The sequence below is a fragment of the Megalobrama amblycephala genome, linkage group LG18 (assembly GCF_018812025.1).
Source record: "Megalobrama amblycephala isolate DHTTF-2021 linkage group LG18, ASM1881202v1, whole genome shotgun sequence".
Taxonomy (NCBI): Eukaryota; Metazoa; Chordata; class Actinopteri; order Cypriniformes; family Xenocyprididae; genus Megalobrama; species Megalobrama amblycephala.
In genome coordinates, this window is record NC_063061.1 from 21,436,417 (window position 1) to 21,449,239 (window position 12,823).

Here is a 12,823-nt window from a genome sequence, read left to right on the forward strand (position 1 = left end):
TTAAGGCAAGCGCGAGCTCCGTGGGTGGAGAGCACGAGCAATTAAAGGGCCAGCAGCCCTGAATCGGCTCATTTATAATGATGCCCCAAAATAGGCAGTTAAAAAAATGAATTAAAAAAAAAATCTATGGGGTATTTTGAGTTGAAACTTCCCAGACACATTCAGGGGACACCTTAGACTTATATTACATCTTTTTTTAAAAAAGTTCTAGGGCACCTTTAATGTATAATTACAGTGTAACAAAGACACCTTAAAATAAAGTGTAACCATATATATAAATTTCTGGTTTTGTCCCAATTTGTGGCAATCAGATAAGCTGGATAAAGTAGAGTCCCTCCATGTTCTTGAGCTATGGCGTACTGAATGCTTGCTAAGCCGTAATGTTTGAGGACGGTCTGACAGGTTGTGCATCACTGGCTCCTGTGGTCACAAGTCATACAATTGCTGCTGGAGGACACTTTCATTGATTGGAATGTTTGACATGACCAATAAAATTTGAAAACACCACTATTTATAAAAACAGCACACGCATCATTTTCATGCTGTATGGGGACTTTGATAGGCATTGATTTTTATACTGTACAAACTGTATTGTCTTTCCCCTAACCCTAAATCTACCCACCAAAAAACATAATTTAGTATGATTTATAAGCTTTTTTCCTACTCCTACTTACTACTACTACTACTACTACAAATAATTAATATAATAATACTACTATTTATATAATTAATATAGTAACACTTCAGTACAGGGGACACATTCACTATTAACTACAACTTCTGCCTCAATTAACTAAATTCACTGCTTATTAATAGTAAGGTATTTTTGTAGCATTTAAATTTAGGTATTAGGTAGGATTAAGGGATGTAGAATATGGTCATGCAGAATGAGAAATTAATATGTGCTTTATAAGTACTAATAAACAACCAATATACTAGAAATATGCAAACTAATAAGAAATTAGTTAAAAGTGAGAATTGAACCCTAAAATAAAGTGTTACCATTAATGTTTAAGGCATCATAACACCATATATGAAAATATCAATTAAAACTGATAATTGTATAATTACTCGAATTTGTTTTTAATTTTTAAATTAATAAAAATTGCAATACCTTTTCTTTCTTGGACTTCTGATGGATGAACTTGCCATGGAAACTTATTGGTATTTTTTTTATTTTTTTATTTATAATTTTAAAACAAAAACATTCTACAAACAACTTTGCAACAGCAAACATTTGACATTCATAAACGAGCAAACAATTGTCTAAGGGGAAAAAAAAAAGATACAAAACTTCTACTCGTAGAGAGATATTGTGGAAAATAAAGCGTAGAATGAGCGGGCACTGAGGCATGCATCTGTGTTAGAGGCGTCAAGGCAGAAACAATGTGGCGTCAATAAAAAACTAAAAACTGTATAAAAACCTCCGAAAACAGAAACAGATGGCACCAAACTGCTCAAACTTCTGCACCTACATCTGAAGAGACACTCAATGTTAAATTCAGTGCAAAAAGATGAAAGATGTGAGGAAAAATAACTGTTTAGATGTGAAAAAAGGTCCCTTGAAATTGATGCAGGTTTTTTTCTCTTGTTATACAACTCTACGTCAATAGGTGGCAGTGCCTGCACTGTACGATAGCTCTACATTTTCATAATTAAACGGGGAAGCTCAAAGGAAGGGGGAGCCATTTTGTCCTGATCTGATTTCAGCTTTCCACACCAAATCAAACAAATCTGCTCAAAGGTGAAGCTGATCTGAGACCTGTGTTCTGAAAATATATCCATCCTATTTCAAACACCGATACATCTACATAGCTATACAGCCGAGTCAGACGTCCCAGTTCATTTACTGCTACGTAAATGAATTTAGAAGCCCTGTTTATTTAGATAACATCTATTCCATTTTAATTTCAGTTTGTTCCTTCGGTTTGGTTTTTAGGCAGTACTTCATTACGTTGAACTCTTAGGACTTCCATAAATATATATCTATTAGTTTCGTTTAATAGAATTCTTGACAACTATGTACATACTAGACAAAACTCAATTAAACTAAGTTTCTGGATGAGCATAAATTTCCTTCATCTTTTAACTATTCTAAAAACACGTACCTGTGCACTACTGCATAAAAAAACAAACAAAAAAAACAACAGCGAGCAGAAGTTTGAAATGCCTCCTTATCCTCGACATTAATACAACCTTTGGAAGAAGTTACAAGCGCCCAAGATATACTGACCGTGGTACTCTTTCAATCTTTTTCTTTTATCATACACATCAACAACATATATCCACATTTTGTGATTCATATAACAATGATGAGTCTGTAGTAAGCGACACGCTCAGGGTAAACATAGAAATGTCTTAGCTATAGAAAAAACTACGGGGAGATGGCACTTAATCCACTTGTGAAAGGACCGGAAGGATTTGTCTTGTGAACATCTCAGTCACACTGCCTAAAATGCTTCAGGAACACTTACTGTAGGAGAATATTGGTAACAGGTATAAATAGTACGGAATTACACAATACAAATAAATACATCACTTATTTAAATATAAACGATGACAACGGAACAGGCAAGAAAGGTTGGGAAGGTGAAAAACGCATCTCAGCCCCGCACCACAGAGATGGGGAAAGGTTACGGTCAGGCATTTGAGATATTCTGTAACAAACAAAGTAAAATGAATTTTCTAAACTTCAAAATGAAACCCCTGCTGACATAACTGTTCTGAGTTCTGAGCTCATCTTGAGGCATATTTGTTCATTTGTTCATCGACAAGGTTTGTAGCTAAGAACAGAATTGATTCAGAAATATGACTACATGTAGTGTGAGGCTTGTGAAAATCTTGTGTTTGTTCCTGTCAGTATGTAGTCCAAATAAACACATTAAGGCACAGAACTACATAAGCTTGTTTTAGTTTGAACATCTGGCATAACCGAAGGTTTAATGACACCTATATGCAGGCTTTGGACCAACCTGTAGTTTGAAAGCCTGAGGCCAGTGCATCAAGTAACTCGAGAATGCACCGTTGAGAGGGAACACAGCGCCCTCTATTGCTCGCCAGTGTAAGTCCTTAAAAAAGGGTCCAGTGTTGGCTTCTAAACCCACCGTGGGCGCTACAGAGAGGCGATTCACCAATGTCTCCGTAAAGGGACATCAAGTTCATGTAATGAGACCAACAGGCCCATAGGGGAGAATTCAAAAGGAATCTACACCTCTCAATTATTTTGTTCTTTTACTCTTGTAGTATTGAAAAGGCATCATTCATATTTGTAGTAGCCTCGTTCAACAGCCTTGGAGGCGATGTGTTCTGCTGAATACCGCTGGTCCAGGTCCAGAAGAGCTTGTAGTAATGTGTTAATGTTTGCCCGCAGGCCCTCTTTTTGCATCCATACCCGCAGTAGGTCGTAGACTTTGTCCACGGGGTGCTGCGTTTCGGCCACCTTGATGGCGTTGTCGCTTACGCCGATGCTACGGAAGAACTTGTTGTGGTACCGCACGTCCAGGGTATCAAACAGGTCAAAACTCTTGTTCAGAGAATCCTCCTCACCTATTAAATCAAAGCATTGAGACTTCAGAACTTGTCTAATGGCCAATTTCTGGAATAGGCACTTGAAATTATTTTAGTTATTTTGATGAACAGTGTGAGTTGAGTACTTGAGATAATTATGGTTAGGACTAATTAAATACTTGAATAAAATTAGTTTTACATTTAATATTTTTTATATTATATACACTACTGTTCAAAACTTTTGGGTATTTTTTTTATTCAATTTCAAGGTTCAACATTTCTTTCTATTTTAAGTGAATTACTTTAAGAAAAGTATAATATATATGTATATATAATAGTATATGTAATAGTATATATATAATAGTATATATAATATATCTTAGAATATAATGTTTTCTGAGCTATATATATCTTCTGGTGGTATATATAAAACTGTAATAATATTTCATAATATTACTGTTTTTCCTATATTTTTTATTTTAAAAAAATACAGCCTTTGTGAGCATTAGAGGCTTATTTCAAAAAAATAAAATAAAAATAAAAAATAATTATCTGACCCAGTCACTGAATCAATAAATTCACATATACCCAAACCAAGAATTGTTATGTTGCCATGTTGTACTAATGGTCAAGGTCATTGTAAAAGTTTACAAAAAGTCTTGAAGCAAACACTATTCTCCAAATACTATAACTGAGAGAGTAATATCTTACCAAGTAGAGGAATAAGTTTTCTGGGAGGACCATCATCCTATAAAAGATAAACAAAAAAAGTTTGGTAATGTTGTGAATTTAGTTAACACTATCTTATTGTTTCATGGTATTCAGCTGTGTAAAATCTGTGTTACTGATCTGAAAAGATTCTTACTAACCTTCGCCCATGACTCTGTATCTCTCTCGGTCTGTCTCGGGGCCGGGGGACTCGATCGAGGTGAATCCTCGATGTAGACCGCAGAAGGTAGAGCAGAAAGACTGGTTTGAGAAGAGCTAGTCGTGTTGGGCAAGCTGTCGCCCAATCCCCGGTCTTCATCCTCCACAGGTATGCTCTTGCTAACCGTTTCCTGTGTTTCTTGTGTCAACAAGGGGTGGGACTCTGGGCGTTGCTCCTCCTCCCTCTCTAATCCAGCATTACGGCTGTTCTCTTTCTCCTCTTCTGATTTTGGGCACTCATCCTGAGTGATGGCAACAACAACTGATTAAAACTATGGGTTAAAGTAAATAATTAATATATTTTTTTAAATTAGAATTTAATTAATTATTAACATTAAAATGTACTTAATGTTTCTTTAAATATATATTTATAAAATAAATAGAATTTTAATTTGTTTTACATTTAAAGTTTATTTAAAGCACCAGAATAATATTTACCAAAACTCGAAATCATCTAATTACTCAAAATAATGTATAAAAAGTCAAGATACTTACAATAGGAATCTTCACTTCTTTCAAATCACCAGCAGTGTCTGAAATGAAGTTGAAAGCAAATATGTCCATAAAAAAGTACATTGGATTTTCCACTTTTCATATCTATGCCATAATACTATGAATGTTGTACTATGTTCTATGAATGTTTTTAGATATCTTCAGACTTTTCATACAGATGTAACAACTCCCACTGCTGTGTTATTCACAGTGTTGTCTAAGTTAGTCTAAAAATTCATTAATTGCTTGATACTAATTACATCTTCAATAGTATAATTAGATTACTGTACTAATTATTCTCTCTAAAAAGTATTGCATTACTTATTAAATTACCTTCTAAATTCAATATCAACCTCCACCAGTTGAACAATACAAGGATAGACATGAAACTGCTCTTTCAATTCTTTCAAATAAATATGAAATTGAATACATTTTTCTTGAACTGACCAAAGTATTTAAAGGGAGGTTACATTAAAAACATATATTATAAGATTAGATGTTAAATTTTGACGTTAAATCCACTATTGTTTTATATAGAATATCTATCGTCTAGTAATGAATGCAATTACAGTACATCAAAAGTAACTAAATTACAAAAAAATTAAGAGCAATCCTTTACTTTACTTATTCAATGAAAAAGTTATATCCACTTAAACTAATTACTAAGTAATGCATTACACCTAACACTGGTTATTCAATACAAGGACTAAAAAATGTTTCCTAACATACCACTTTGTCGAAAGTGACCCTTCCTCCATAAAAACAGAGCGCCAAAAGCGATGCTGATGATCAGTAGCACCAAAATTGGTAAAGCAATTGCTAAAAAAAGAAAAGAGGATTAAATTAAATATTTAAATACATTTTGGAACATGTCTGTACGAATGTGCTGGCCTTACCTATAGGATAAGTGTTGTTTGATGGCGATGGCTTGTCTGTTGGTCCTTCAGTCGGATAAGAGGTGCGCTTCCTGCACTTTGTATTGGATGTTGCAGTGCAACGGCTCACTTCTTCCTCATCGGCTTTGCACCTGCAAAACCACGGTCAAAAAATATGCCTTTTAGAAAAGGTGTGAAGCCAAAGGCTTAAAATAGGAGTCATTATGAATAGCACAATGAAAGCCTCAGGGGTTAAAGGTGGAGAGAGTGAATCAGTGGGAAAGACATCTGACTCAGTGGATGTGGTGATCTAAAGCAGGGGCTGAGGCTGAAAGGTTATAAGAATAGAAGGTGGGAGTGGCGGATCTGTCCGCTTTCATCATGGTGTTGTGCAGCAGAACAGAGGACAAATGGGAAGAGCACATTCCATAGGAAGAGACGAACTCACCTGGCGCATTTCTTGCACACTTCACATGGCTCGTCTGGCAGGCAGAAAGAACCAAATTTGCATTCACACTTGGTGTTGCTTGTGCTGGTGCATTCTGCAACCACAATCTGATCTGTAATGTGTGGAAGAGAAACAAATAGGTAAGGGAGGGAAGGATGAAGAAATCAGAAACGAGCAGGAGAGAAGCAATGGACCTAAAACTTCTGAAGGGTGACCAGAAATGGATCAATGTTATATCTAGAATCCAGATTCAATCCAGATCTAAAGGGAATAATAAATTATTCAAGTCATTTTTGCCTCAGCAAACAGTTCAAATGCATGGATCAAATATGACTCTGAACGGTGACCTGAAGTAATGTTGAATTAATCCAGATTCAATTCAGATTCAGAGAGAATGATTAGGTGTCTATCTGTTACAGCTAATATATGCCTCAAAGAACAGATAGAATAGAAATGTCTTAAACATCTGAGGGGGGAACTGAATGAATGGTCAATCCAGATTGAGTCCACATATGAGGAGATTAATCTGGAGCTAGATTCAATCCAGATCTAGAATTGACAACAACAACAAAAAAATTATCTTACTGTATAATTGTTACAAGTAGCACCTGTCTCACGGAACAGCTGAAATGCACCTTCGAAGAGTAACTTAAATTATTTGATTAAATGTCAGACAAATCCAGATTCTGATCCATATTCAATCCAAATTCATATCAAATAATGATCGAATGTATACATGTTAAAAATCATCTCTGCTTCAGAAGACAGTTGAAATGCACCTAAAAATTAGGATAAATCCTGATTCAGATTCAATCTAAAATTAAAATAAAAAATAAATAAATTAAAAAAAATGATTCAGTGCATAATTGTTACAACTAATCTGTGATTCAGAGAACAAAAATTCCCCTGTGAATGGTGAAATGAATGAATGGATCAATGTCGGATCAATACAGATCCAGATTCAATTCACTTTACATTTTGTATAATTAATACCCACCTCAGAGAACATTTAAATTGCATTGAAAGTCTAAATCAACACACCCTCTTGACTCAGCAGGCAGAAGGTCTAACCTGGGAGTGATTAATTGTGCAAAATAGATACCGAACAAGACGGCACATGATATAGGCACACCCTGCATCATCCTAAAACACACGCATACACACAATCCCGGACAAGAGACACAAAGGGGTGGCATGCACTAGAGGATAGATCAGTCATTCATGCACACACAAATGGCTAGTGAAAGAACACAGGAGTGGGGCCACACCCAGGACGTGTAACATTAAGAGATCAGATTCCCAGGAGTGAGGTGTCCAGCACAGGAAACACTAGACTCAACTCTATTCATGGGGCCTGCTTATGTCCCCGTCCTCATGCAAATCCTATGGGAGGCTTATTGTCTAAACAGGCGAGCGAGATTTTGTTTATATGAATATGTAGTGTTTACAACAGAGTTTGAATCTGAACAAGCAGTAGGGTCTTGTGGGAAAGAGTGTTTAGGTAAATCAAATGGTTTGATAAACGGTAAATGTGGCTGTCCAATCAAAATAAACAGCAGTTTAATGGATGGCTTTGACTTCAGAGAAACCAGAGACAGACTAAATAGCTTTGCAGAAGAATGGGCTGTCACAGTGGAGCGTTCTGCGACGGATTCAACGTGCTTTAGATGTTCCGTCTCACATGCAGATCACAGTATACCTCACATTTTTTCCATTTCGTACAAAGGCGAGTTGAAATTTCCTAAAGAAAAGAATTCTGATGCCAGTATCCTTATATAATTTCTGAAATTTTGTTTGGTTTCCTTTCTAATATCTGTCTGTTTTCCAACAGCAGTTTCAGAAGTTAATTGTTTGTCCAGTAGTCACCAGCAATGGGTTGCATTATTGCCTTCCCAGCATGCCGAGGACCATGTGTGTTCCATTATTCATTCGACATGTATAAATGTTACATTCCTGAGTGCTCTGCTTCTCTGGAGAGTCAGTGCAGACTACAGATGGCTGTCTACTGGAAAACTGAACAATCAATTACAATAGCAGAAGGTTGAGATTTCTGTATCTCCAAGTGCCAGTCACACACCGGACTCAAACACTTTCTTTAAACAACCCTAAGAGGAAGATCTGACCTGGTCTTTTACAAACATCAGATATTGACTCAGGGGTAAATGGCTGGTTTGAAGAGGAAAGTGGAGATTGGAGAACGTTACCTCTGTGGCATTGGCTACACTGCAGACACTGCTCCATGCCTGTGGGGTGCTCGGCATACGTGCCCTTCTCACACGGGAAGCATTTGCCCTTCTCCTGGTCCTTGCTACACTTCTCTTTCACATAAGTGCCTGTGTTACAGAAAACATTTTATGACAGACATTAAATATCAAGATACATTAGTATGAGGGAAAAATTATTCAGAACTGAATCCATTTAAAATTATTCTATTATTAATGCAACAGAACGCAACATTTAGGCTAAGAGCCCTGGGTAAAATACATGCCATTTTTTTGTTACATTAAAATGTTGTTTACTATAATGTATAATTTAAAATAGGGCTGCACAACGATTAATCGCGATTAATCATTTGCAAAATAAAAGTCTGTGTTTATGTAATAAATGTGTGTGTTCTGTGTATAATAATTATGTATATATAAATACACACACATACATATGTATATTTAAGAAAAATTTTATATTTATATATAATATAAAATATATTTAAATATATATATTTATTTATACATGCATATATTTCTTAAATTTATACAATGTATGTGTGTGTATTTATATATACATATTTATTATACACAGAACACACACATTTATTACATAAACACAGACTTATTTTGCAAACGATTAATCGTGATTAATCGTTGTGCAGCCCTAATTTAAAATGATACATAAATGCCTCATTTATTTATTCATTCATTCATTCATTCAAAAATGTTTTTCTTAGCATATATGCTGACACCAATCAGATTGTATTCAAATATTAATCATCATTTCTCATATGAAAAATGTACTTGACAATAAGTAACTTTTTCAAATAAGGATTTTTTTTTTTTTTACTAGTATGTTGGTAGAAATATCTGAGAAACTTTTTTTTTTTTTTCAAAAATCTAATTTTGTTTCAATAGTGATAGTATTGATTGTATTTTTTATACATTATACATATTTTATACATTTTATACATTACATTATATCTTTTAATTTATCGTTTTACTTTATTTTAACCATGGTAATGAGAAACCATCCTGTGATTATCATGGACTTATTAGAAATACTGCACAAAAATTAACTTTATTACATTACATTACAAAAATAAACCACATATTCTCACTGTAATTCCCAATACTACATTTCCCAATACTAGGCTATATTTTGTGTTTAATTCCCATATCAGCAGGTTAGTTCACCCAAAAATTAAAACGATGTCATTTATTTCTCACCCTCATGTCGTTCTACACCCGTAAGACCTTCATTCATCTTCGGAACACAAATGAAGATATTTTTGATAAAATCCGATGGCTCAGTGAGGCCTGCATTGCCATAAAGCAACTAAAAACATATTTAAAAACAGTTCATGTGACTACATTGGTTCAACCTCAATATTATGAAGCGACTAGAATACTTTTTGCGCACCAAAAATAACAAAAAAGCGACTTTATTTAACAATATCTAGTGATGGGTGATTTCAAAACACTTGAAGCTTCGAAGCTTTACGAATCTTTTGTTTCAAATCAATGGTTCAGAGCGCCAAAATCCCATGATTTCAGTAAACAAGGCTTCGTTACGTCATAAGTGTTTTGAAATTTCAATCGTTCATGTCATCATTCTATACAAAAGATTCAGAAAGCTTTGAAGCTTCATGAAGCAGTGTTTTGAAATCGCCCATCACTAGATATTGTTAAATAAAGTCGCTTTTTTGTTATTTTTTCCGCACAAAAAGTATTCTAGTCACTTCATAATATTAAGATTGAACCACTGTAGTCACATGAACCGTTTTAAAAATGTTTTTAGTAGCTTTCTGGGCATTGAAAAAGGGAGTGTTATTGCTGGCGATGCAGGCCTCACTGAACCTTCGGATTTTAACAAAAACATCTTAATTTGCGTTCCCGAAAATGAACGAAGGTCTTACTGGTGTGAAACGACATGAGGGTGAGTTATTATCAGCATAATTTCCATTTTTGGGTGAACTAACCCCTCTCTTGTTTAAGTGTGCTTCATGTTTACAGAGAGCGAAACACAGGCCTTCATTCCTGTCCTTCTGGAACTCCAGGCTTAGCACAAACCTTACAATATCGCTCAGGAGACAAAGCTCTATGAGGAACCATAGTTTCAAAAATGTGAATTCTGAGTTTTAAGCTCTAAATGATCAATGCTGTTTCTGTTCGAATCATCATCTGAGAATGACACTCTTAATAGTATCAGCAATGGATGTTTGTCAGCACATCATCGACAAAGCCTGGAAAGCCATTTTAAATATCTTGAAAAAAAAAAAAAAGAAGCCTATGCTGTAATTTACTTTAAAAACTTTGCTTTGAGCGAGTTGAGTCATTTGTGTTTACAATACTGGCCTTTACAAGGGAAGTTCTCACGGTTTGACGGGATCTTCTCAGCTACTTACCAGCTTCACAGTTCTTGCAGCAGAAGCCGTTGTGAGGGTACTCATGGTTCTCCACACAGCTCAACTGTCTGGCTGTGCGGTTCTGGAGGTCTCCTGCAAACCCGAGCTCTGCTGCCCCATGACCCACAACACTCAAAGCAAAGATAATAGGGACCTAGAGGAAGAGGGAAAAAAAAAAAAGTGAGATTTTTCAATATGCATTCATGATGACTTGCAATTCATGTACCCCAATGGGTACTTGGAAAGACTTAAATCTAAAAATAGTCAAATCTAAATAGTCAAAATTTGTGTAGTCAATGGTTTAAATTAATATCTTTTTCATTTTTTATGATTTTTGGCAACACTGATGTTTTCAATTCCTAAAAAAAAGCGAAGAAAAACACATAAATAATAAAAAAATAAATGAATTAAACTATAGACAAATTATAAAATAATTAGTCATAAAACTTCAGACAGCAACAGATGTCTTTACTCATCTTCTCATTAAGATTTTCTTACAAATATCATGACTTTTGTGAAATATCTCATCTGGATTTCATTTATAAATCAATTGTTGTTGCCGTTGGTGTTGATGAATTGGTATTTAAACCTTCCTGATGGGGCTGTTGGGGCACACAAGACAAAAAAAGCCTGGAAAGGGCTGCAGATAAGAGGTTTCTTCTGGAGAAATACCAGTTTTGTACTTTCACACGACTGGAGCGTTGTGCTCCCTCACACACATTTAGCCTTCTTTCTCAGCTCCAGAGGCAAACAGAGAGGTATTCGGAGTTCTCATAGCTGACCTTGTGTGAGCAATCTAGCATTTAATTCAAACCATCTGATGTGCACATCTGCAGAGCAAAGCAAATTAACAGAGCAGGAGAGTCTATTCCAGGACCAGAACAAAACAACGTACCCTAACAAAATGCACATTCACAGAACTCTAAATGTGCTGTGGGATCCAAGGAAATTCCAGTAAATGTCTAAAACACTTTCTCAAACGGTGAGTTGTTAGCAAGTTCTGATAAGATCACAGACAGCAGTGAAAATCAATGCTAAATGCAGATCATAAAATGCAACTTTACATCGTATAATCATGCATATGTATGACAGCAAAATAATCAGCTGCTCCAATAAAATTTTATGTTGAAGTCAAAGACACTCAAGCTCAACAGTAATCCATCTGTCATTTGGTAATGATTCTTATGATTAATTTGTTTAATAAACCATTAAAAACCTCAAACTCAAGAGATACTGCTTTGAATCAATCAGATGATTCCTTAATGGAATAAACTCTGAATTCATCAGTGGTTGTAACTGAATCAATCTGACTCACTTTTGGTTCAACATGCATTTTTTACTTTGGGAAATCAGTATCATTACAATCTTGCCGTTCATATGTTAAAATTATAGATGCACATTTACAACAGACATTTTAATAAATATATGTTCCCCTGTAGCTAAACTGAATGATAAATAACTTTTAAAAGGTACAGTAGCAAAAGCAGCCGGTTAAATTGGAACATGATCATGGTCATTTAATACTAAATTTAGACAATTTTGGTGCAAGAAACCTTGTCTAACATTATAAATGGAATTTAGAGGTAAAAAGGGTTTCTTTTTAACATCAATACGGCACTATAAACAAATGTTCGCAGTGTTGGTCATTGGCCAGCCAGCTCGGTATCTCTGTCTTTTTGTCTCAGAGGATAATGGGAAATGTAGGCCGTTAGATGGAGCCGATGGTGTTGAGTTGCCGGTGAGGTGTATGGCGGTGGTGTTGTGTGTCTGGGAGAATGTGGGTCATTTGAAGTGGTGGCTCTAAAGTGTGTTGTTTGGCCGTAAATGAGGCCTTCTCATTGTGACACGCTGAAAAGAGGGAGAAGAAAGAAGGGGTGCCTCAGGGACCGAGTAAAGTGCTCTTCTGAAGTAGAAGACCCCTGCTCTGCAAGCACAGTCCATACAGAGCTGCTGTTGACT

At 35.5% G+C, this 12,823-nt stretch overlaps 1 protein-coding gene across 1 annotated transcript in view; it reads right to left on the bottom strand.

The window, feature by feature from the left end:
* Positions 1–1,158: 1,158 nt before the first annotated feature.
* The window catches only part of tnfrsfa (tumor necrosis factor receptor superfamily, member a), a 28,011-nt gene continuing 16,346 nt past the window's right edge, over positions 1,159–12,823 (bottom strand). Inside the window, exons 2-10 of the mRNA XM_048165586.1 lie at positions 10,865–11,018; positions 8,454–8,582; positions 6,250–6,361; positions 5,823–5,953; positions 5,656–5,745; positions 4,930–4,967; positions 4,377–4,676; positions 4,219–4,255; positions 1,159–3,546 (exon numbers count right to left, since the gene is read on the bottom strand). Of these exons, the coding sequence (XP_048021543.1) occupies positions 3,257–3,546; positions 4,219–4,255; positions 4,377–4,676; positions 4,930–4,967; positions 5,656–5,745; positions 5,823–5,953; positions 6,250–6,361; positions 8,454–8,582; positions 10,865–11,018 (1,281 nt within the window). The 3' untranslated portion in view covers positions 1,159–3,256. The remainder of the gene's footprint in view (positions 3,547–4,218; positions 4,256–4,376; positions 4,677–4,929; positions 4,968–5,655; positions 5,746–5,822; positions 5,954–6,249; positions 6,362–8,453; positions 8,583–10,864; positions 11,019–12,823) is intronic.